Here is a 26,951-nt window from a genome sequence, read left to right on the forward strand (position 1 = left end):
TTAAAATTTGACTCGCTATTTGTTTCTACATCCGACGACACGCTCTAAATACGACGATCTATGATAGCACCGCAGTTTCTTTGTTTTCCATCAAGACGAACACATGCCAGATTTTCTTGTGAGAGAAATCAACATGGGTTCTGACAATGTTAGTGCAGGTGGTGAAAAAAAGAAAAAGGTGATGATTACCGCTACCATTGAGCAGAGGTTGCGCTAGATTTTTTCGTTGTCTGTCATTTTGACTGACTGTGTCATAAAAATCCGGTCATAATCTATTTTTACCCGTCACTTACATTTTTAAAAAGATAATAATGACATACTCAATAGTATTTAGTTTTCATTCATTTTTAATTGATATTCTGTCCGAACAAGCTTAACAAAGGGCAAACAGACAGCGGAGTGCACCAATCAGCGACGGGCAGACGTGCCGTTAGCAAAGCGACGAGGGCAGGACGAGGGACTTGCGCGCGGAAGTAAACATACGAGGAGAACCGAGTTTATTCAACATGGCTAGCGCGAGACAGACTGTTGTCAATGTCTCGTGTCGATGTGTTTTAGCTCATTTAAAACTGAATTTACCGTGGATTGGAACATATTCTCGGCTCTCCCGCCATCCTTGTTGTTGTAGAGACGACTTTCGGCGCGCAAGAGTGACGTTCCTCGTGAAGAACACGTCACGCAAATAAACAAATCTGATTTGTCGATTGATTTTGTACCTACTCGAGAGGCTGTGTCCCAGACTTTTCTCTCAGTGTTTGAAAAATACAGGGAGAACAGTCTGGCCGTGCCAGGCAAACACTCAGTTGCCTTGACATTTTTCCGAGTCAGGCCAACGACGTCATGCAACAAGAGAGACAATAGCTAATTAATATGCTCACTCGCCACCCTGTGGTCTGGGGTGTGAATTGCAACCTGTCAAAATGACGGCTGGACTTCAGTTTCTTCCGTCACCGTTTTAAAAAACCGGTCAACGACGGAAAATATTCGGTTAACGCGACCCATGCATTGACATGAAACTAGATATGACAGAAAAATATGAGCGTGGGGTGCGCATTCGTGATATGGCTCGCTCAACAATACAAACGTAGATGGTCTATGACGGTCTTCCTCCATTCGCCAGTCTTAATAAATTAAGGTGGCAATTATTATTGTGGTAAAGTCGCCAAAGAAATCACCAGATTCGTTAGGTTTCTAATAGGGCTGTCAAAATTATCGCGTTAACGGGCGTTAATTAATTTTTTAAATTAATCACGTTAAAATATTTGATGCATTTAACGCACATGCCCCGCTCAAACAGATTAAAATGACAGCAAAGTGTCATTTCCACTTGTTACTTGTGTTTTTTGGTGTTTTGCCACCCTCTGCCGGTGCTTGGGTGCGACTGATTTTATGGGTTTCAGCACCATAATTATTATTGACATCAACAATGGCGAGCTACTAATTTATTTTTTGATTGAAAATTTTACAAACTTTATTAAAATGAAAACATTAAGATGGGTTTTAACATAAAATTTCTATAACTTGTACTAACATTTATCTTTTAAGAACTACAAGTCTTCCATGGATCGCTTTAACAGAATGTTAATAATGTTAATGCCATCTTCTCGATTTATTGTTATTTATAATAAAAAAATACAGTACTTATGTACAGTATGTTGAATGTATACAGTGGGGAGAACAAGTATTTGATACACTGCCAATGGGTTTTCCCATTGACTGTGTATCAAATACTTGTTCTCCCCACTGTATATCCGTCTTGTGTCTTATCTTTCTATTCCAACAATAATTTACAGTAAAATATGGCATATTTTATAGATGGTTTGAATTGCGATTAATTACGATTAATTAATTTTTAAGCTGTGATTAACTCGATTAAAAATTTTAATTGTTTGACAGCCCTAGTTTCTAATACTTTATTCCATCAACTTATGCCTGGTGTCCCCCGCAGCAAGTAAACAAGGTAAAAGTGAAACTAAAAAGGCTCACTCTACCAAGTCAGCCACGCGATGCGTTCAGGTACACAACGCAAACACAATTGCCGCATTAGAATCATGTTTCTTACATCATTACAGGTATTATTATTATTATTGCTATTATCATATTATTATTCCGATTTTTATTAATAATGTATTTGTTTTGCTATTTGTAATTGATATTTTCAATAGTAACACCAATATTTATTGAGAATTTAGTGTAGGTTTTCGGGCTGTGGAACACATTAATGGAATTATAGTGTATTCTTATGGGAAAATCCTGCTCGACATACGACCATTTTGACTTTCAAACAAGGGCCTGGAACAAATTAACTTCGTATGTAGAAGTACTACTGTATATACATATTAGCTTTGTGTTTTTACAAATTACTGAACCCATTGTTGCATTTATGTAAGAGAGTCAATTAAAACACTAATGAAAAAGAATTACTTAATGTATATGTAACGTGATTGCACACATTTTGAAATTGATTGGTGTTGATTTGGGTGTTGTTCTAACACTAGTCAATTAAGTGAGTTGAACACAGACACCACTGGCAGAGTTAAATGTACTTGCAGCGTTAATCAGCCACACCCATTTTAAGTGCACGTGTCACCCCCGAAACACCCCTGAAACACACAGAGTCCACTCCGCTCCACTCAGCTCCGTTCCGGATGACGCAACAAATACAATGCAGATCGCCAGCAAAGCCCAATGCCCACAGCATACGACTCTCATGCGGTCCGTACACCCGTGGACTCTAGACGCGCATGCTCAAAATGGAGGAGACTATACCTGATCAGATCAACACAACGTTTATTATTGTGACAGTATTTTCAGGGAGAAAAACACGCCAAAAATGCACAAAGGCCAGTAATACAGTTTAGCTACAGTTAAATTCAGTTCAACTCACACAAAAGCACACAATAACCCGCGGATGCAACTCCCCCGCCCCTATACACGCGTGCTAGAGGTAAGATTGGGGCTAAAAAATCCAGCCTGATCCGACCCGGGCCCATGGGTATTAAAACCCGACCCGGCCCAAGCGCGATCAATCAACTTTGTTTGGAGGCCCAAGCCCGGAAAAAATCCCCGAAATGTTATGTTTTATTTGTAGGCCGGAGCACGATGTGTCAGTCAGACCTCGACAGAGCACTGCTTGGAAAAACAAGTTAAAGCCTGTCTTTTGTAAAGAATTCTCCCAGTTAACAAGAGTGTATATGCATATTCAATAAACATTTATATATTTTATATTTGTGTGTCTGTTCTATCAGCTGGATAGTTCATGTTTCAATTTCTTGGCAATTAAATGCAGCAGCCCATTTTACATTTATTTTGATTTTCCCAAGTTGCCAGAAAAAAACGCAAGTTTTTTAAATGTTTAAATAGTCTGCATATTTTTATAATCATTACAAATGCATTTACACAACAAAATAACACTGGAAAAGGTTGTTTAATATATTTCTGTGTGGGATATAGTGCTCACATGGACACGCCTCTCTGACAAGGAGAGGCTCCGCGCGGCTCCGTTCGCAATTGCCATACAGCGCCTTCTCTGTTTCATTCAAATTATTTATTTACCGGTATTCCTTAGTTTAATATCAATACATCGTTTTAGTTGACATATATATATATATATATATATATATATATATATATATATATATATACTGTATATTTACTACAAAAAAGTTAGCGAGAGAGAAACCCGGCCCGACCCGAACGTAATAATTGACATTATAGGCCCGACCATGCCCGAAATTCGGGTCGGGTCGGCTTTTGGCTTAAGATCTTATCTCTAGCGCGCGCACACATATATACACAAACATAGTGCAGCACTTGCAAGAATTGTCAGCGGCAATTAGTTTCAGTAAATAAGCACAGAAGTCTAGCTCACTTTTTACTGTTTATTTTTTTCTGCGCTTTCTTCGTGTTGCCGCATCAAAAACACCAATAAAAGAGAGTCACGCTGACGACCAATGCAGCACTTCCTAGTCACGCTACAATAGTATTATGAAGAATGTCTTTTCCTTTAGTCATTTTAAAATATATTGTTTGGAGATACGTGAGTGCTGTACATCCCATGCAAATGACCTGTATACATTTTGTTTTGTGTAAATTACAATAAAATATGGTTAAAATTAGATGCATAACACTTTTATTAACATTATTTGCTTTGAAAGACCGGATATTGCTGCTGTTATATTTCCTGTTTGGTGTGTGCTAAACAGCAGGGCTTGATCCGGCCGCAGGTTGACGGACCAGAAAATAGACCTCGTACATATATTAGTTTTGACGGATCGGAGAGGCGGACTCAGGCGCATCCGGATCGGAGCTGAGCGAATCATGTGGACCACCTCGTATTGACTACAATACAAACGTATTTGTTGCGTCGTTCGGAACGGAGCTAAGCGTAGCGCGGCTGACAATGTGTGTTTCAGCATTCAGAAAACAAAGCAGGCGCAAAGACTTGTGGGTGAAATGACACCACGACTGTAAGTAGTGTTGTCTGTATATTGTTGGAATGTGTTTGATTGAAAAAAAAAAAAAAAAAAAATATTGAGCCTGACTTTTGTGCTTACTTAAGGGATGCAAAGTCCCTCTGTTATCTCTTGCAAGTGCAACAATAGGGTATAATTGCCAGTTAGGCGCAAAATCTGCACTAGAGTCCCCTACTATCCAGAATATTCACATTACAATGGATATTTAAAATTAATACTCCTCTTGTAAGAAAACAAGTGGTGGTTACACATTTTGCATGTAAAAGGTATGAATAGGAATTGCTTAACTCGTTCAATTAGTTTATTAAGTCTTACTTAATCATCTAGGCATTTTTCACTGAACTACATAACTTAATAGTTACTTAAAGCAGTTGTATGAAACCACTTGAAATAAGGTTGTTCCTTAAATACCATGTTTCATTTTTTTTTTTGAGTGCAGCTAATCATGGAGATGTTGGTTGACAGTTTTGCAGTTGGAGCCATTGTTCATGCTTCATTGTTTCATGTCATGTCAGGCAGGATATGGATCTGATCACTCATATTAAAAGCTTTCACTTTTGTTCTCCCTTGTTTGTTCAATACTCATACATCTTAACTCATCTGATCATCATGTCATTTTCCAGCACCACTCAGAATAGAAATAAAATCTGAACTTTCGGTAATTGGCTTTATCTTGATGGTAGCAGAACTATGCAGGTGCTGTTGTATCTTTCACTATTTTTATGTCATTTTCGGTCAATGCCAGCAAGTGTCTGTCATTCAATGTCATATTTTTTGTTATTTTTCTCTCTAAACAAAAGAGCTGAGAAAGCCTAGCTTATACTTACTGTATGCTTTGAAACCACACTCTCATTTGCCATCAATCTTCTCAACAACCACTATTCAATCTTATTTCCATGAGAGGGTATTTTATACTTGTATTCTTTGCAAACTACGTTGGCTGAAACTGACATACTATTGAACATTATGCTGAGCAACCACATCTCCTAACACTAAACAACATGATTTTAAGTATGAAGGTATGTACAGTATGTATATATTTCTGTATAACTATTTCTGTATAACTCTGTTATACTCCCTTATTTATTACATTTTCCCCATTATTTTAATATTAAAAAATAATGAAAATATGAAAAAATAATAAATTAAAAAAACAATAATAATTGCATGAATGCAAGAAACTTGATTTGAATGTTTGTTATTTTTGTCTAGTTACATTGTAACTACAACCAGTTTAATTTGATGTATTTTTCATGGCAATAAATTAAGATAGAAAGACAAAACATGACAAGCCATCAGTTTTGGACGTTGAGGACAATGTAGGAGTAAAACCATTTTAAATAAAATACAATAGAATGCCTTTATTGTCATTACACAAAGTGTCATGAGATTCAAAACTGCTCCATAGAGTGCACATCACACATAAAAAGGTTCCTTGAATTTATGTTTTCTTATATGCTTTTAAAAAGCTGTCCATCATCAAAGTAAGAATTATTACCCCGTGCCCCGGGATGTATCACAGTATTATAAATGTTTCAAAAACCAGCCTATGGCTCACGGTGAACCTAAAAGGACTGCTCACCTGTCCCACAGGGGCTGCGAAGCAACGCAGAGATGAGCACAGCAATCCCAGGTAGACTTGTACTCCTCAGAGGCATGTTGAAACCACGATACCGTGAGTGCAGACAGTCCTCTCTGCTCCTGTTCGCTGCCTCTCTCTCCTCCAGCTACACTCAGCTGCTGCCACAGTCTAGTTGGTACAGACGGTAAGAAAAAGGGAATGCTCTCACACCGTCTGCACTCCGTCAAGTAATAGAAGGAGGAAAAGGAGGGAGAAAATCAAGAGGTGGGGTGGCTTTTCACAGACTATTGCAGATGTATCAGCACAGAGCAGTGGCAAGTTGAGGATCATTATTGTTTTGGGATAACACACATAATGTAGTTGTTCTGCCCAGTGACTCTTCTAAGAGCTGTCAACTTCTTATTATGTATTCATTTATTTTACATGTGCACGGGGAATTTGGGATGCAGAGAAGATGCACAGCGCTCCAACGCTAAGAGGGAATACTGTATGTTCCAAACAACCACATATCAATGTTAAACCTTAACAAAATGTGTCACAACCACCTAGGATCTCACAGGTCAATGCAGTGCAGCCGGATTGATTTTTTCTGATACAACTCAAGGAAAGGGAGAATTGATTCCTATTTGCTCCACAGATGACAGAATGTTCAGATTTGAGTTTTTGACACGAGAAAAACTTCAGAGGCCCTGCTACCTGATTCATCCTCTTCTATAAATCGTTTGGTGGCAGGTCTTCTTTTTTATTCTGACCACTGAAATTAGGTCCTCACACCCTCATATCACTACACACGTTGCTGAAATGGCTCATATACAGGATATCTGCTGGTGATGCCCAGCCTCATATGAATAGAATCTATCAGCAGTTTTTGGATGATGATCATTCTGATGCTGATGACTGGCCTGTCCATTCCAAGACCTACCGTATTTTTTGGACTATAAGTCGCACCTGAGTATAACTCGCACCAGCAATAAAATGCCCAACTGTTAAGGATTGCGGAAGTGGTGGGGGATCCCAACGCAGACAACAGGGAACGTGAGTGGGGAGATGCCAAGTTTATTGAACACACGATGATTACTCAGACGGAAGGAGGAATTGTTGCAAGTTGAATCCAACGTGGGATGTCGGCAGCTGTCGGGTTTAGCGGGTCAGAAGATAAGCTGAGGTATCCGACGAGGGGCGTGCTGATCAGGTCCTGGAAGCAAGACAAAGAGGTCATTAGCCGAGAGTCAAAATCAATGTATATAATAGGGGTGCGGGATACAACTGACTGAGAAGAAAGACAAGTTGATCTGGCGACGTTGTGGTGCGTCCGCTGGGCTTTTAAAGCTGGCTGATTGTAACTGATCACAGCTGCGGCCACTCCACCCGTCTGACCTGTAATTAGGAAGGAGGGGCAGAGGCCCTAACACCAACGAAGAGGAGAAAAAACATATATAAGTCGTACCGAAGTATAAGTCGCATTTTGGGGGGAAATTTACTTGATAAAATCCAACACACAGAACAGGTATGTCATCTTGAAAGGCAATTTAATGTAAAAATACAATAGTGAACAACACGCTGAATAAGTGTACAGTATGATGTTACATGATGCATGAACAACGAAATGCAAATATACTGTCCTCACCAGGTTGCTACGGCTCGGTCCTGGCTAAACAGCGAGCTAAACTCCCAAATGACTATGCTGGATTTCCGTATAATATGCTGAATCAATTTGGTCCTCGATACCAAACAGGTTTGCGTCAACGTAAATAAATGATAATTAAGTGCTATTACACCAATGACACAAACGGTTAGCATGCGTTCGCTAGCATTAGCACATCGTTCAAGCAACCACAAAACTGGCTCTAAGTGTCCAATCGCGGGTGGAAAACACACAACTACAACAGAAAAGATGATCCAAACAGGGGTTGCCTCTGTAGAGACATTTTACAAGCATAAACAATGAACGTAGGTTTGCAGGTGTCTCTCGCCCTCTCTTTCGCCCACTCGCTCAGAGACGTTGCGTAGCTGTCCGTCTTCTTCTGGCGTGTGAGCGCTCTTCTTCGCGTAAACAAGTGCAAGTGCGCCCCCACGTGGCCGTGTAAGCGCCACAAACTAAAAGCATGCATTTCAATATAAAAAAGTAAATAATACAATTGAACACACTTTGCCAAAGGCAGAACGCGAACGTGGCCATAGCTATTAAGAGTTATTCAGATAACTATATCATAAAGAACATGCTTAAAAGTTTACCAAGCCATCGGTGTCACTCCAGTGACACCAAAATAACATGTGAACGTATATCATAATGTGTTAATAATTTCACACATAAGTCGCTCCTGAGTATAAGTCGCACCCCCAGCCAAACTATGAAAAAAACTGCAATTTATAGTCCGAAAACTACGCTACATCAAGTCGAGCAACTCTGCCTCATTAATCCCAGCCGCATTAAAGAATATTTAGTAACCCTTAACCTGGACCACACTGTGTACATCATGTCATCTGGGCCACACTTAGAAAATCAACAAACTACTTTATTGTACATCATTATGATCATACCCATATATACCAATTTATAATAAAAAAATATGTTGTTTTTTTGGTGTAATGGTGTAACGAAACACTCTTATTTCCAGATCAAATGCACGAGGTTTGAAAGCGTAATATGTTAGAAATACCGTATTTTTCGCACGATAAGGCGCACCTAAAAGTCTAAATTTCCCCAAAAGCAGACAAGTGCGCTTTATAATCCGATGCGCCTTATGTATGGATCAATATTGGTTAATCATGGCATGACATTCCCTTTTAGCGCAGCACCATCTAGTGGATGTACAACACATCTCCAACCACTACTACTACTACTGCGCCTAATACTCCTATGCGCCTTATTGTGCAGAAAACACGGTAATAAAACTAATAATTTCCCTGTAATTGGCTGGAAACTGATTCAGGGAGTACCCCACCTACTGTATAGTCGATGAAGTACTCACTTTTTTTACTTAAGTAAAAGTATGGATACAGGTGCAAAACAATTACTTAAGTACACGTAGCCCCTATAAGAAAAAAAATACTCAAGTAAAAGTACAAAAGTACTTGTGTTTGTTTAAAATTACAAGTAAAAAGTAGGGCTGTCAAACGATTAAAATTTTTAATCAAGTTAATTACAGCTTAAAAATTAATTAATCGTAATTAATCGCATTCAAATCATCTATAAAATATGCCATATTTTTCTGTAAATCATTGTTGGAATGGAAAGATAAGACACAAGATGGATACATACATTCAACATAACAATATAAGTACAAGATGGCATTAACATTATTAACATTTTGTTAAAGCGATCTATGGATAGAAAGACTTAAAAGATAAATGTTAGAACAAGTTATAGAAATTTTATATCAAAACCCCGCTTAATGTTTTCGTTTTAATAAAAGTTGTAAAAATTTCAATCAAAAAATAAACTAGTAGCCCACCATTGTTGATGTAAATAGACAATGCTCATGGGTGCTTAAGGCCATAAAATCAGTCGCACCCAAGCGCCAGCAGAGGGCAGCAAAACTCCAAAAAACACAAGTAACAAGTTTTCATTGCACTGTGCTGTCATTTTATTCTTGAGGGGGGCATGTGCGTTAATTGCGTCAAATATTTTAACATGATTAATTTAAAAAAATAATTACCGCCCGTTAACGCGATAATTTTGACAGCCCTAGTAAAAAGTAAAAGTCTTTTCTTCCGATGCAATATATAGAGTGTGATATATGTGTGTGAGAGAGACAGACAGAAAGAGAGAAAGAGGGAAAGAGAGAGAGAGATCTTAGCCAATATTCAAAGAAAGAATCAGAAAATTCATTGACTGCTCAATTTTAATTAAAAATGTGCAGAAGGAAAAAAAGCAAGCAATAAAATTGAGTGCACTGTAAACACTAGCTTATAAAGCTAAAGAAAAAAAAATAAAAATCCTAAATTTTGCTTAATGGCGGATTGCAAGCAACTATCAAGTGTATACCCCCACCTACTGCACAAGATTGTGTAGCACCCATCTCAAAGTGTGCTGCTCTCACTGTTGTTTTTATTGGTCAATATCTTGTTCATCTGCCTAATCTTACTTCTAGTCGTGTTGCTGTCTCTGGTGCTGAATTACGGTATAATTGCACCGGGCTAATCGATTGCACCGGAGGCATGAAAACAAAACTATCAATTCATAATAAAAGAAACAAACAAACAAAACAAACAGAAGTAACGTGTAATGTAGGCAACAATCGGAAAAGTAGCGAAGTTAAAAGTGCAGATGCGTGTTGTAAAATATAGTAAAAAGTAAAACTTCATATATGTACTCAAGTACAGATACACAAAAATGTACTTAAGTACAGTAACAAAGTACTTTTACTTCGTTACATTCCACCACTGTAGTTAGCTGGGATAGGCTCCGGCACCTCTTCAACCCTCGTGAGGATAAACAGCTTGGAAAATGAATGAATGAATGAACAATAACAAAAACATATCATGTACAAATGTTTAGGCTCGACTCATTGGGTGCTTCTGAAGTCACCAAGCACATTTACTGTCGAATTAATGTGTCATTTTACAATAAAAGTATTAAAGCTCAGCACTGTGACAGTTTAAGATGAAAAGTCCTTGTACAAGCCTCTACTTAAAAGGGAGGATTAGCCAGGAAAGTTTTTTCCTCTGTGACATTTTAGCTGCTACAGAAGTTGATACAGCCCACTGTATAAACCAGTAAAGACTACACGTTATTCAAACTGTCACACATTAGAAGTCCCTGGATGACCAATTACAGTTTCAAATAGAGAGGAAACAGTAGAACGCTAATAACTATCAAGAGTGAGCCACAGTGGCTGGTGCACTGGCATCACAATGTGCTGGATGATTCTATGCGGAAGAGCATGCAGTTTAAAAGGATATCTGTACGCAAAAAATAAGCGAAGGCACATGCAGCGAAAAAAAACTGATAAACAGCATATGAGAGATGGCACTGTAGAGTGTATATAGTAGTAACACCACACACGCACATTTTACGGAGAACACATAAAGGACTCAATTGACAGTGTAATGGTACTATTGTCTGAAGTGTATTACAAAAGCAGAAAGAAGGGACTCTTAAAGGATATGAATCTTGAGATTCAACAGCTGGCTTATAAAATGAATAAAAGAAAAATACATTGTTTACCTTTAAATACATGGAGGTGTGACGTTACATGCTGTTTACGCATATCTCACATTAAATGAAAGATTTTCTAATTAGCAATATGTAATCATAGTTGGCCATAATGTATCAAACATTTAATGATCTAAAACTCAATTTTTTTGTGTTTTTTTTTTTTTCTTTAAACGTTTCAGATGTTTTTATTATACAGGTAGTCCCGAGATACGATCGAGTTCCGTTCCTATGCTGGTGACAAAACCCGAATTTCCGCGGAAATCGGAATTAACCCTTTAAGTACCCCTAAATCTCAAAATAGCTATCAAAATAACTCAAAGGTCTAAAAGTATTGCAGAGTGGTACAGGGTTTCCCCTCGGATTTTTTGAAGCTGTGGTGGTGGTGGACTGCGTCGAAGTCGGAAAACCCCATCATGTTGTGCCGTGGCGAATTTGTTTCATATCATGACAAATAGGATTTTTTTAAATTATGATTATTTTTTTTTATTATTTATTTTTTTCAAGAACCATAACAAAGATCAGTTTGCACCCTACCTGGGAACACCTGATTTTCCTGGATTTAAAAAAAAAAAAAAAGAGTGGGGTTGGGGGGAATCAGCAATAGGTGGTCCATTTATAGTCAATGTGACGAATGCTGCAAGATGATCCCCCTGTTGCTCAAGTCTGTCTTCACCAACACAGAAATTAGAAAAAAATGAGATCTAGGAAATGAAGACACTCAAGCATCTCAAACCCACATTGTACAGTTCTGTACAATGTACAGTTGACCAAATGTCTTACTCAGTTCATTGAAGAAAAATCTCCCAGTTCACTGTTTAGATGGGCACTGTCAACGCAATGGCCGAATGTTGCCGTCAGCAGCACTCCCCATTCATCAGTCTGTGATGCCATCTTTGACATCGTGCTGACCTGGTCCATATTCTTGATATTCTGATCTTTAAATCTTCCAAAAAAAAAATAAAAAACGCATTTGCAAGGCGTGGCGGCTTTTATTTTGGTGTGGCGGCCCGCCACAATAATTACTATGTAGGGGAAACGATTGTGGTACCTAGACATATGCCATTTGTTTCCACATTCGACGAAATGCTCGAAATACGACGATTTATGACAGCGTCGCAATGTCATTGTTTCCCTGCATGACGGATGCACGCGGATTTTCTTGTGAGAGAAATCAACATGGGTTCGAAGAATGTTAAAGCAGATGATGAAAAAACAAAAAAGGTGAGGCTTACAATTGACTAGTGTGGTGCGCATTCGTGAACTGCTTGACAATACACCTCCGACATCCATTTGCCAGTCTTTATAAGTTAAGGTGACAATTATTATTGTGGTACCATCACCAAAGAGATCGCCAGATTCGTCAAGTTTTTCATAGTTTATTTCAGAAGTTGAGCAACACAACACGCCAATTGTCTGTCGAAGCCCAGCCAGCAACAACAGGACGTTAAAAGAGAAAGTAATATCCCAACTGCACTCTCTCTGACTCTGCCGTCAGCCCCGCGGTTTAGGTACAACACGCAAAATACATTCACCACATTAGAACCCGATTTGTTACATTATTAGAGGTATTATTATTATTATTACTATTATTATATTATTATTATCACGATTTTTATTCATAATGTATTTGTTTTGCTCTTTGTAATTGCTATTTGCGATAGTAACAGCAGTATTTATTAGGATTTAGTGTAGGTTTTCAGGCTGTCGAACAAATTAATGGAATTATAATGTATTCGTATGTGAAAATCCTGTTCGATATACGACCATTTTAACTTACAAACAAGGTCCTGGAACGAATTAACTTCGTACGTAGAGGTGCCACTGTATTTTGTTTAATAATGGAGGATACAGTGCCCTCTTGGGGCAGTGTTGAGTCTGGCTAGACTGTCGCCTTGTATGACTGAGGAGCAGACTCAGATGTCTGACATGGACAGAGGATAGCTGTGCTCTGGTTTGGCCCACACAAGGCTGTAAGTTGTTTCAGCTAATATATGTTTGTGTCTGCATTTGTAATTCAGTTTAGTAAATACGTCAGCATTCGTAGCATTTAAGATAGCGGACTTTTGTTAGGCAAATTAGGCTTATTTAATCTACTAAATTTACATATTGACCAAACAAGATGGACGTTTGAATACCCATTGTTTTGTGTCAAGTGTTTTATTGTTAAAATGCGTGTTGATTTGAACATAAGTGTACATATGTGTGTTACAGCTTTACAAATTATCAAAAGAGAAGGAAGTAAAAAGCTTCAAAAAGCACAGTTGCCTTGTTAGCTCTAAGTAAAACTGAAAAAGTAAAAAAATAAGATACTGTGAAGTACAATAGGGTACTGTTTATAAAAAAAAAAATTTTTAAATACAGTTGGAGACAAAATGAAGGATGAGACTCTGGCGTCATAAAGTCGAAATCGCATAAGTAACCTGGGGGGCACCTGTATTCATTTAGAAAAAAAGAAACTTTTGAATAGTTATTCACTGTAATGACCACTGTCCCTGGAAAGGTTCAACTGCAATTTTTCGATTATTTAACGTAAACACTTACTGTATGTAACAGTAAAAAATAGTTGATCAATGTCCAAATAATACGACTGGCTGGCTCCATCACCCCTGCAACCCTCCTGAGGATAAGCAGTATGGAAGATGAATGAATAAATAAACTATATCCCGGTGGGATACTGCGACACATTAAGCATGTAGTCCTTGTTAATGGGCCTTAAACAATTCCTTTCTGGGGAAAAAAGGACTTATTTGATAAAAGTGCTGCGATAAAACTGCTTGTGGCATAGAATAAACGACAATGAAAAACCTGAGCTAGAAGATTTCTTATCGAAATCAGGAGGGGAAAAATGCAAACTGCAATGGAATGTAATCTTCCTAACTAAGAAACAGTGACTAAAAAATTATAATGTTGGAGCCATAGAAGTGCTGAATCATTGTGGAAGAAGAAGCTCAGAAGTCTCATGACGCACAGAGAACATCCTGAAACGAATCTAATCTAATTGATGGCATAATCTGCCAGACTCCCCTTCTTGTAAATCTCTCTATCCTGCTACTTTCCATTGTCTATTAAAGGTACCATATCGAATGTTTTGTGTTAATTCAAAATACTTGCCTACTCCATGCATGCTCCACCAATGCCATGATGAGTAAACAAAGCCTTGACATTTTAACTGAGACATCCCCAATAGTCTGCACTTCAATTGAGAGTGTTCAGGTCAAAAATGACACAAACATTCTTAACGTTTTCCAATGCTATAAAAATGTCTAGAATAAATATTAAATTTCAACATTTCTGTCAATGAAGATTTGCGTCATAGCCTGCAACACACATTTCTATCAGCAGGGTGGCTTCTGTATACAAACCGGCGGCTGTGTGATGGGCCATGGTATCGAAAGGGAAAACGAGAAAAATAACCAAGAACAGAGGATTCAACATTTCTTGGACCGAATCACTTGCATTCGTTGCCAATATGGAAAGATTGCCTGAATGTTTACTCGGTGGCGAGAAGTTGTCAAATAACAAAAAGAGTAAAATGAAAAGATGGAAAGGGAAGGCATGATACATTTGAAGCCGAGTACCCAGTTGGGAGTGATAGAAAAAAGTGTGATTGCATTACTTCTGAAGAACTTAGAGGAGAGCAAAAATAGATTTAAGTGGATTGCATCGCCAAACTCCACTACTGCTGCAAGTTTTGTTGCAACTCGGGAGATAATAAATCATAGAAACCCGTTTACAGATGGAGTACATGAAGGAGACATTCATCAACATATCAGAACACCTATTTGCAGACTTCAAATACAAAACCAAGATAATAAAGAAAATTAAAGACATGCCCAAATGAGGGGCATGTTATGCAAGTTCCATTTTATTGTTTTTCAAAACCTCAAAATAAAAATTACATCAAAAATCTTATTTCTTTTTGCATTTCTATAATTTCATAAAAGCAATGAAACAATTCATTAATATTGTAATGAAGTTAAGCTTAAGGTGGCTTCATACATACATTAGATGAACTGCAGGGAAAATAAACATTAAATCATTGAAGGCTCATTACGTATTTTTAGCCAACTTAGTCATTTTGATAGTACGCTAATATAGCTAATACAGATACAGTACATACAGCAGGAGTTGCCTTCTTATTATTATTAGGCTTATTTAAGGCTTTTATGTTTTTGCGGCTCCACACGTATTTGTTTTGGTTCAATATGGCTCTTTCAACATTTTGCCGACCCCTGCTCTAGGGAAGCACGCGCCTGTGCACACCCACGCGCGTACCCACAGTAGCAGCGCTGTTTCGGCAAGCCTCTGCCAGCAGTTATGCCGAGGTAGCAGTTACGAGTGAAAAAGTCACACAATCCATTTAGCACCTTTAAGACTAAAGGTGCGACTCTTTCTCGACACTAGAAGTCATATTTCCTCCTCTCTCCAAAAGTGTTATACACTGTTATTTGACATATAGTCAGGGGTGCACATAATTTTTTTGCCCAGGTTCTCAGAGGAGGACCTGGAGATGTGACTTGGTTCTCATTGAGCTTGAGAGCCGACCCGCCTGATGCGATAAAATTATGACAAGCTTTACTTAGAGCCAATTACCTTTAATTAATTATATAAACAATTAACGCTTGATTATCATCAACTGGCACAACAAAATTGCCATTACTTTGAAGTGAAATGTAAAGAAATAAACATAAAAGCACTAATTCAAAATAAAGGGCATTCATATGCGGCTCTCACATTAACTCCAAGCCTTTGTAAAAGTGGGATGTCCTCCTCATAAGAGCTCATTGAACGTGCATGTTTAGCTTTGTGAAATGCGGGCAAAAACACGTTTGTCAGCGCATGGCGCTGTTCTACAATAACTTTATTCCGCCACTTGTCCATAGGGCGAGTGGGGTCCTGTCTGACATCGATAGTTTGATTAATTGCCACATGCTCTGTTTTTTTTCGTGCTTTTCAAAGTTTGGATGGCTAAAATTCTTTGACCCTACATAAAATGCGCTGCTCTTATTAGCGACATTGGGATTCTCACGGCAAATGTTGCACCACATTTCCGTGCGAGCATCATTTGCTTCTAGCCATGGTACCTCCTGCAGCCACTTTTGAGCAAAAGTCCTTTTTTTCGGTAGCTCCGGTGATGTCTCTGTCGTCTGTCTGTCTTTTGACGGGGGTGGGGGAACACGGAAATAATTACTCAGTGGGGGCTGCCTCTTTGACATTTTGAGAAGTGATTTTCTCGTGTTCGCCGCAAATACAGTGGTCAGCTAGGCCTGTCAGATAACAAATATTAGTGTGCGATAATTATTCTCATAAATTATTGCGATATTATTGCGCCCCCCCCCAATTTTTTAAAACCAATTTACCATTACAACAATAAAAAAACAACAATATTGATACCGCACAGCACCACAGAATAAATAAAATGTGTTAAAAAAAATTGTAAAAAAAGAGAAAAAAAATTGCACTTAATAACTTAAGCCTTTAGGCAAATGAAAAATTTTCCCCGTCATAGCTTCTGCAATGGTGTTCCATAGGGATGCAACGATACAGTTAAGTCACGGTCGGGTACGATTTTTGATACGGGGGTCACGGTTTTCGATCCGATTCAATACATTTAATGATCCGTAAAAAAATATAACAATTATATTTTTTGTTTCTTTTTTTTTTTTTTTTTTTTTTTTTTTTTTTGCTAGCGAGCAAAAATTAAATTGCCATCATATAAACATGCATTTTAGTGCATAATATTTACTGTATGTGCTTACTTCTTACTGATCTGAAAAATGTTTGTACAAAAGTGCTGAGAACAATCTTTACTGTTTGTAAAGTGAGGCAAGGCACACTGTTGATTGCTACAGCTTTCTTAGAAGCTAGGTTTACTACATGAGCAAGACATCCTATTTGTGGTCCGAATCCATCTGTGTCACGTACTGAATTAACAATATTTGCAACATTATCTGTAGTCACTAGTATGGAATGATTTGGCCTTCCTAACTTCCATTCGGTCATGACAGTTTAGAATTCATCGATGTAGTATATGGACTACGTAACCCATAATCACTCTGTGCTCACGTAGCCAATGGCATGGGACGTAGCACATCTAGTGTGCCATTTCATGATATCTAGTGTGTGCGCGCATTAAAAAAGTTAACAAGCGTCGCTGAAGTCACGTCTGCTCATTACTACACAACACCAGCATATGACACAGCGCTCTTAATTTCAATCAGCTGTTTATTGTCAAAGCGAGGTTGTTCGTAGCAGCCTAGTCGGTAACAATGTTTTGGCGGACTTCGTTGTAAATATCCGGCGTTGTGCCGAAAAACAGCCACCCGCATGAAATGTCAGTCCTGACGGGAGCGCCCACACGTCAACGACACCGGCGCGCTGTAGATGGTCCACAATCACTCCGGAGCACTGATGCGGCCGGTATACATTGAACAACAGGATATAATGGGAACGATTGGCTCCGGCGCTAGTTTTTGCCGGACTTGGAACGAAGATGCATTTTGCGCAGTTGGTAACGAGGAATCCGAACTTTTAACAGCACGTCTGCCGCACGCGCGCACGCACGTGCACGCGAGGCGATAAATCGCAGCGGAAAAATTACCGCCTTCATTTTTATATATCGCGCGATAAATGGAATTGTTGCATATTGCGACAGGCTTATGGTCAGCCATTGGTACGCAAAAGCGTATGGAAGCCGTTGATGGCCAGCACGTTTGTCTATGTCCGGTACGCATGCGCGCATGCGGACTACTTATGTGCACCCCTGCATATAGTATATTATGCAGCTAAATTCCTTCGAAATGGGGCAAACGGAGATATAGGACCTATTCCAATAGTGGGTTGAATGGCCAGATATTTGTCTTGAAAAAGGGTTAACCCATGGGGAGTAATATGTTTTTTAAAAACTGGAAAATGTGCAAATTCATGTTTTTGAACTTATTTAAAGTGGGGCAAATAAGTATTTAGTCAACCACCAATAGTGCATACCGCATACATGTTGTTAACTAGTCTTTAACACTCAAAACGAGATGGAAAAAATTATTTGACTAGATTCAAGAATAATAATCTGATTACGACATTATAAATTTGCAGTGCGACGGTCCTCAAGCAGATGTACAGTGGGGCAAATAAGTATTTAGTTCACCACCAATTGTGCAAGTTCTCCTACTTCAAAATATTAGAGAGGCACCCGCCTGTATTAATGGCACCCGTTTTAACTCATTATCGGTATAAAAGACACCTGTCCACAAGCTCAGTCAGTCACACTCCAAACTCCGCTATGGCCAAGACCAAAGAGCTGTCGAAGGACACCAGAGACAAAACTGTAGATCTGCACCAGGCTGGGAAGACTGAATCTGCAATAGGTAAAACGCTTGGTGTAAAGAAATCAACTGCGGGAGCAATTATTAGAAAATGGAAGACATACAAGACCACTGATAATCTTCCTCGATCTGGGGCTCCATGCAAGATCTCACCCCGTGGTGTCAAAATGATAACAAGAACGGTGAGCAAAAATCCCAGAACCACACGGGGGTCCTAGTGAATGACCTACAGAGAGCTGGGACCACAGTAACAAAGGCTACTATCAGTAACCAGTGTTGTCAGTAACGCGTTACTGTAATCTGATTACTTTCTTTCAGTAACGAGCAATCTAACGCGTTAGTTTTTCCAAGCCAGTAATCTGATTAAAGTTAGTTTCCTCAGTAACTGTGCGTTACTATTTTGTTTTTGCCTCATACTGTATGTAGAATGAAGAATACTGTAGTCATGTACGAAGAGCATTTGAATAGAAAATACCGCATTTGAGTTTGGGAGTGACATCACATCTCACGTTTTCTCATCGGAAAAAAACGGGTCACGTGCAGTACCATGCTGTATGCGCGCCGTCTGCCACATAGCCGGGCGACGCTAACAGTAAAGGAGCCGGAGAGATACAATAAACGGCAGCATTTGCTCACTGGAGATACAGCCGTTACTTCACATATCCGTCCAGTAAAGATGACAAAAATATCTCCGTGCTTTGCAAACTCTGCGCTGGCTCAGATGGACTGTCGACCGCTATATACTTGACATCCAATTCAACAAGGAAGCACCTGGAATTACAGCACAACGCGTTGCGAAAACTCAAAACAAGACGACAGGTAACGAGGCAGCCAGCAACTAGCCTTTATAATATGTGTAGTTATGTACATTTTATAGTTAAGAGTTTGTAATCGTAGGCGGAGTTTTATATTTGTGGGACCGTGGGGAGAAGCATGTTGAAGACTGAAACGAAAGTCAAAAGTTTGGACACACTTAATAATTTTTGCGTTTTATACATTTTTCACTGCTATTGTAAATTCTCACTGAAGACATCAAAACTATGAACGAACATGTGGAATGGCAAAAAAAAATGAAATAACTGAAAACAGGTTTTGTATTCTACATTCTTCAAAGTATCCACCTTTGAGGTGTCTCCAAACTTTTGGCCAATACTGTACAGTGGGGAGAACAAGTATTTGATACACTCACAATGGGAAAACCCATTGGCAGTGTATCAAATACACACATCTTGATACTGTTCGAGTTCAATCAGCTGTTGAAGTTGTTGTTGGTAGCGTTTGAAAGCTTAGGTTTAAAGAAATTCTAAATATCCATCTTGCCTCCTCTGGTGTAGTTTTGGCGAAGCAAAGCAAAGGATAGTCTCAAGGTGCTAGTCACATGATCTGTTCGAAAAATGATTTTGACCCATTATGAAAACTGTATGTTGTAGGATATTTGTTCATTTCATAAATTTTTGTTGTTTTATTGCTTTACAACTTTTATAGACAACATTTTAATGGCTAGGTCTTTATTTCAAAGGGGAAGTTCAGAATTTCTTACAATAGGCTTAATCTTGGAGTTAGCGGGGATTTAATTAGTAGTTGGACTTTATTTAAACAAATTTCGTGCAGTTTGTCAGTTATTTGTTAGTTTTAGTGCTCCAGAATGGCTAAGCTAGGGCGAGTCATTGGTGGTTGAAATCATCTCCATCGACTAATTAAACCCCCGCTAACTCAAAGATTAAGCCTTATGTGAAAAACTCAATTACACGTGATGAAATTTTTCTGTTTTTTTTATGTTGAGGCAGCAAAAGGAGAAAAATTGGTAAAAAGTAACTGACAAGTTACTTTTAAAGTAACTTAGTTACTCTGATAATAAAGTAATCAGTAAAGTAACTAGATTACTTTTTTTAGGTGTAATCAGTAATTAAATTACTTTTTTAAGTAATCCGTGACAACACTGTCAGTAACACAATGCGCCGCCAGGGACTCAAATTCTGCACTGCCAGATGTGTCCCCTTGCTGAAGAAAGTACACATCCACGCCCGTCTGCAGTTCGCTAGCGAGCATTTGGATGCTGCAGAAGAGGAATGGGAGAATGTGTTATGGTCAGATGAAACCAAAATAGAACTTTTTGGTAGAAACACAGGTTCTCGTGTTTGGAGGAGAAAGAATACTGAATTGCATCCGAAGAACACCATACCCACTGTGAAGCATGGGGGTGGAAACATCATGCTTTGGGGCTGTTTTTCTGCAAAGGGACCAGGACGACTGATCTGTGTAAAGGAAAGAATGAATGGGGCCATGTATCGAGAGATTTTAAGTGAAAATCTCCTTCCATCACCAAGGGCATTGAAGATGAGACGTGGCTGAGTCTTTCAGCATGACAATGATCCCAAACACACAGCCAGGGCAACAAAGGAGAGTGGCTTCGTAAGAAACATTTCAAGGTCCTGGAGTGGCCTAGCCAGTCTCCAGATCTCAACCCCATAGAAAATCTGTAGAATGAGTTGAAAGTCCATGTTGCCCAACGACAGCCCCAAAACATCACTGCTCTAGAGGAGATCTGCATGAAAGAATGGGCCAAAATACCAGCAACAGTGTAAGAAAAGCTTGTGAAGAGTTACAGAAAACGTTTGGCCTCCGTTATTGCCAACAAAGGGTACATAACAAAGTATTGAGATGAACTTTTAGTATTGACCAAATACTTATTTGGGAAGGCCAGGCTTCCCTTTCTCCAACCACTTCAACCAGCTCCGCCGGCGGGATCCCAACGTGTTCCCAGGCTTGCACAAATTATGATTTATTTTTAAACTCTTAAAAGACACTTATTTATTTATTTATTTATTTATGTCGTATGTAAATATAATATAAAAAATCATTTCTGAAGTTGCAGCATACGAATTTTGTTTAAGTAATTGTGTCAAAGTCAGTCGTGGTATTAGAATAGATTATGATACCTTTACACCCACTCTCTAGATGTTGCTGCTGACACCCACTGTGTGAAGTCAGGGCTTCAAATCCTTAGCTGGCTGATTTACTGAGAAGGAATGAATAGAAATACATTTTCAAGGTGGATTATGGAAATATATACAAACCACTCAGAAATACTCAGAAACGTTTCTATATACACTTATACAATTATATATATACTGTCACTAGAAAAGTATTCTATTTATATTGACATTAACTTTAAGCCATTTCACCCGGCCTTACATTTTTGCTTCTGACACCTTACATTTAGTTTTTTGTTCACTCTAATCAATCAAGCCATTCTACCGTTAACAATTCCCACTCATTGACTGAATATGCCTACAGCTATAGATTTATTACTATGCAAGTAGGCTTCGCTGTTGAAGCTGCTACAGCAACCCATTCCTAATCAAATTATACAGGCTGAAGTTATGTGAGACGCTGTTATATATTCATTGGTGTTGACTTGGAAATCTACTCAAGTAACTGACATTAATATCAGACAACTTGATGTTTATTCTCATATATCATTCTCTTAAATTAAAAAAAAAAAAAAAAAAAAGGAAAGAAAAGAAAAGAAAAGAAAAAGAAACGCTACATTATCATATTGAATAAATTAGATGTCAAAACTGAATTAGGCTTTGAATAATTTTGGCACACAGAACTATTCAAAGAAGGGGATTTTGTAAAATTGATTCATATGTCAGTTATAAATTAATCTCTAGAAGGCTTAGTGTCAGAAGGTGGGTTGTTCATTTATGTTTTTGCAAATTACCCTGTAAAATTGTGACGTGATAATGTTGCAATTATAGGGTTGATGAGGTCACTTACATATACTTTGAAGATTCAGGTCCAAAATGTGTCACCTATTGTTGTTTTGGGGTTTTGTTTACTGTTCTCAAAATCTTTCTTTTGTGAACTACTGGTTGTCCTTAGCCTGTTAGCTCAATGATATTCATCATCTATTCATCATTTTATATTTGTTTTTTTATTCTAGTGAAATTCCCACAGCCTCCTTGAAGAGCTTCATGGATCCCTCTAATATTAATAAGAAATAAAGTAGCAAAATGAGTGGCTTTGATTTTTACAAATGTCAGTTTTAACACATTTAAATCATCCAACATGAACACCTCTATTTCACCAGTCAAACACTAATCCTGTCGAAGATTAACTGCTTTTTTTTTTATTTTTTTTTTTTACATTAAATCATTAAAGTGGACTTTTCTTTCATCTTCATAATACTTCTTAAATGTCATTTAAAATGAAAAGAGAGCTGTTCTTTCTGGGAGAGCAGAAATGAAAGGTAGGTATTCAAGGGTGTAAAGGGGACATAAAAAATATTTTGAAGTGGAAGAGATTAGTGAAATGTTGAGGACGGGCAATTTTAGGGAGGGTAAGCGCTAATATACACAGGCGAGTTTGGATTTTGAAATCCAGAAAGCCACTGACTAAAATGGTGATGCATGCATTTGCTTGATCCTCTGCATTCTGCAATTGTATCAACACTCAAGAAGCACAAAATTGTGTGAGTTTGCAGAATGTTGCTTTAAGTCAGTACTTCTCAAATGGTGGGGCGCGCCCCCCCAGGGGGGCGCAGAGCGATGCCAGGGGGGGCGCGAGTGACCTCGGGGAACATGCTTTTATTTTTTTTATTTTTTTTGCCGTACTAGAATAAAGTGTACTTGCACATCCACTCCGTGGGTGGCAGTGGCGCTCTCATTTTCAAAGTGCGTGCAGTATTTTTGAAGTAAGCAAGAGCACACGGAAGAGACTCATGCAGAGCTGGACTCACGCAGCGACTAGTGACGGGATCTGTCGTTCACTTGAGTAAACGAATCCATTCCGGATCGTTCAGTAAAAAGATTCGTTCAAACGAATCGTTCAACGAATCGTTCGCCACCCTCATCTCCCTCCCCGCCCAAACGAATCGTTCGGTTAGTGAACGGGAAGTGACGTTGCCGAACGAATCACCAAAGACCGCTTCGCAATATAACTGAACGGGAAGTGACATTGCTTGGTCCCTCCCTCTCTTGCACATTGACCACTCGTCGTAGTTTCAGTAATGAGTGACAGGCAATATCATTCTGCTTTCACAGACAGCCTCGTCTCCCTCCCTCCCGCTGCTGCAAAAGCGAGGGAGAACTTCCGCGTCGTCTGTCCTAGTTCAAAGTCATGGCTCGTGCTTGCATTTCGATTGAGGACACGGTTAAACATTTTCCTTTTGTGGGGGCAGCGGGGGGTTGGGGTCGGGGGCGCACGGACTTTCTTTAGCATGTTCTAGATCACATTTATAATGCTGCTGCCACCAGCCAACGCAGCATGCTTGCTGTCACGAAAATAAAAATAGATCGATAGTTTAATGTCTAAATATGGAACGACCAACACATCATATTTACCTCTCGCTCTGTTGTATTTTTGTTTTTATGCTCATCACTATTATTTTTAGTCACTATTGTTAAAACTATAAGTGTAAATAGCTAGTTGTCGAATGTGCTGCTCTGAAATAAAGACAATACTACATTTTCATATTTGCCAGTTTAATTGCAAATCAGTATTATGGTGATCGTATTGAATTTTTTTACTGGTATTAATAAATAAAATAATCCGGTCAACTCCCCTGTCGTCCCCGCATCTCAGATCGTCAAATTCTGACGAGAAATAATTGCTTGCTCTTTACGATGTCGCCTTTCTACCCTCATTAGTCTGTTAAGAAAAATGTAGACATATTGCGACATCTCCCGTGTTCGCGTGCGTTGTTTTGGGGCGCTTGAGTAGTGCATGATGGACGGATTGACATAATTTGTCAAACCAACCGACACGCTCTGACACGAAAAATAAATAAATAAAACACTCGGAAAAAATTGACATGTATATACAGTTTCATTGCAAATCAGTATTATGGTGATCGTATTGAATTTTTGCACTGGTATTAATAAATAAAATAATCCGGTCAGCTCCCCTGGCGTCCCCGCATCTCAGTTCGTCAAATGCTGACGAGAAATAATTGTTTGCTCTTTACGATATCGCCTCTCTACTCTCATTAGTCTGATAAGAAAAATGTAGACATATTGCGACATCTCCCGTGTCCATGTGCGTTGTTTTGGGGCGCTTGAGTAGCACATGATGGACGGATTGACATAATTTGTCAAACCAATCAACACCTGACACGAAAAAATAAAAATAAAACACTTGGAAAAAATGGACATGTATATACCGTTTCATTGCAAATCAGTATTATGGTGATCATACAATATATATTTTTTCTGTGCACATATGACGTAAATATCGCTGCCATGAAGCCTCCATATAGTGACAGTTCTTTGCCCCCTTCATTGCCGTCACGCCACCGCAGCTCAGCTTTTGCTTGCCTTGTAGCTACCCGTGTTTTAAATTACTGTAAATTTGATAGTATGTCGTAATAGGTAGTCCCGAGTCTGTTGAGAAAAGTAGTACACTAAACCATGCTCGCTAGATTTGTGTGGTGTTTTTGTCTTTTTGAGTTGCATTTAATAGGCTCCACGTTAACAAATATGTGACAAAGTCCTTTCCTTTCATTTTTTGATTCGTTCACCGCATAGTCATTACTGGAAAGTCAAGTTAGCAGCAAGCTACGTCAGGAGCCGGAGGACCGAGTCACTGAACGGGAAGTGACAAAACTCAGTCTTACCCCCCTGCCTGCACGCTGGCTGCTTATTGGCCACACGTGGAAGTGAACATACGCCCTGATTCTGTTTCCGGTCCCTCCCCTGCCCGCGATGAGGCTGGCGTCTGATTGGTCGTGTGCGATGTCAGAAGACGCTGCCGCTTGCTCAACGCCCTCCCACGCAGTGAACAAGCACCAACTTCATAGAACGAATCAGTGCAGATGGTGATTAGTTCGGTCTCGTTCACCCAAACAATTCGTTCTAAAAGAACGAATCGTTCGCGACCGATACAACACTAGCAGCGACCCACTGTCTTCTTCGGTTCTCACGTGTCCGGCCGAGAAGTGCCGTTTTCGGCTTGGGATCGTCACGACCACCGCCCTCACCTACGGTTCTACCTCGGCCGCCGAGAATGCGCTTTTTTCGGGCCGTTTGCCTTTGACTTTTAATATAGTGGGAAATGAGGAAAGACCACTGTTTACTGAGTCTAAAAATGATTATAGCGGAGAAGCCAAATCAGTTAAGACGCCACTTAAAGACATTCGACCTCAATCTCATTGATAAGCCGCTTGATTGTTTTTCAGCGAAAATGTGCCGAATATTGCCAATTGTCACAATCGTCCCGCTTTGTCAGTGTTATATCAGTAAACCAGTGAGCACTGTGGTGAATCAGCGAAAATAAAAACTTTCCTTCTGTCCAAAGACTTTTTTTCCCCCCTTCTATTCAGTTGTTTTTCGGTCAAATTTTTTGGCACGTTGTCCTGAAGAGTAAATGTTTCTAATCAATTTGAATTTGTTATTATTTACTGATTTTATTACATTTTATTTTTCAGTATCAAATGGTCAAAAATGTACCTTGAGTGTATTTTTACAGTTTGGATGTGACTTTTTTTTTTTTTTTTTTTTTTTAACTTCAGGCAAATTGATGCACGTTAAGTCTTTTCTGTTACAAGCAACACAATGTTAAAAAAGTTATACTTTATTATAAGTTGATCTATGTTACTTTTTTTCTTTAATAGAAAAAAAGGACACAATGTTAGGCTGAGGCGTACTTATAATAGTAATATAGACGAATGATACTATTTACAGTGGTGGCAGAGAGTTGGGGGGGGGGGGGCGCGAAACATTTACGTCTTCCTTGGGGGGGCGTAACAGAAAATAATTGAGAAGCACTGCTTTAAGTGAAAGGTGTAAATATGTTAATGTTGCACCGAAACCAGTATCGGGGGGGGGGGGGGGGGGTTTGGGGCGATCCGGCACTAAAATGGTGATATCGGTATCGGCGAGTGCCAACAAATAAGGCACGGATACCATTTACCGGTATCACTTGAACGCAGACCTCTTTCTCCTGACACTCACTACCAGTGTTGTTAATCTTTCGTTAAAAAAGTAATTAATTACAGTTACAAATTACTTCTCCCAAAAAGTAATTGCGTTAGTAACTCAGTTACCTGAATGTAAGAGTAATTAGTTACTTGGCAAAGTAACTGGTGATAATTTTCATGGTTTTTTTTTTCTAAATCAAATGATTGGTTATTCATTTTTTAAAATAAATGACAAAATGATTTTATTTTCCAGGTGTTGCTGTAAACCGTCAAGTAATTACCCTCCAAGAGTATGCCTGTGTCGTCAGGAGATCCCAGACGTGAGAGTCAAACTTGAGGAGGCTGAAGCACTGACAGGGGCATGGCATGAATTACATTAAAAAAATAAAACCATAAATTGTAAACAACATTGACATATTTTGTTGACTGTTTAATGTATTTTATTGGTATATAATATATTGTAATTATATTACATTCTGAAACAATATTC

General features: G+C 38.8%; 2 protein-coding genes and 1 long non-coding RNA gene across 3 annotated transcripts in view; 1 reads left to right on the forward strand and 2 right to left on the reverse strand.

The window, feature by feature from the left end:
• The window catches only part of LOC130918591 (contactin-associated protein-like 4), a 167,215-nt gene extending 160,835 nt beyond the window's left edge, over positions 1 to 6,380 (reverse strand). The window contains exon 1 of the mRNA XM_057840413.1: positions 6,058 to 6,380. Coding sequence (XP_057696396.1) covers positions 6,058 to 6,133 — 76 coding nt within the window. The 5' untranslated portion in view covers positions 6,134 to 6,380. The remainder of the gene's footprint in view (positions 1 to 6,057) is intronic.
• LOC130918594 (uncharacterized) lies at positions 4,216 to 26,830 on the forward strand. The gene is made up of 3 exons (XR_009063788.1): positions 4,216 to 4,469; positions 6,069 to 6,241; positions 26,715 to 26,830. It is a non-coding gene; the product is annotated as an uncharacterized LOC130918594 (long non-coding RNA).
• Positions 7,110 to 26,951, reverse strand: part of ncbp2 (nuclear cap binding protein subunit 2) — a 61,085-nt gene continuing 41,243 nt past the window's right edge. Inside the window, exons 5-6 of the mRNA XM_057840415.1 lie at positions 7,329 to 7,462; positions 7,110 to 7,252 (exon numbers count right to left, since the gene is read on the reverse strand). Of these exons, the coding sequence (XP_057696398.1) occupies positions 7,246 to 7,252; positions 7,329 to 7,462 (141 nt within the window). The 3' untranslated portion in view covers positions 7,110 to 7,245. The remainder of the gene's footprint in view (positions 7,253 to 7,328; positions 7,463 to 26,951) is intronic.

Source organism: Corythoichthys intestinalis, chromosome 7, assembly GCF_030265065.1.
Source record: "Corythoichthys intestinalis isolate RoL2023-P3 chromosome 7, ASM3026506v1, whole genome shotgun sequence".
Classification (NCBI taxonomy): domain Eukaryota; kingdom Metazoa; phylum Chordata; class Actinopteri; order Syngnathiformes; family Syngnathidae; genus Corythoichthys; species Corythoichthys intestinalis.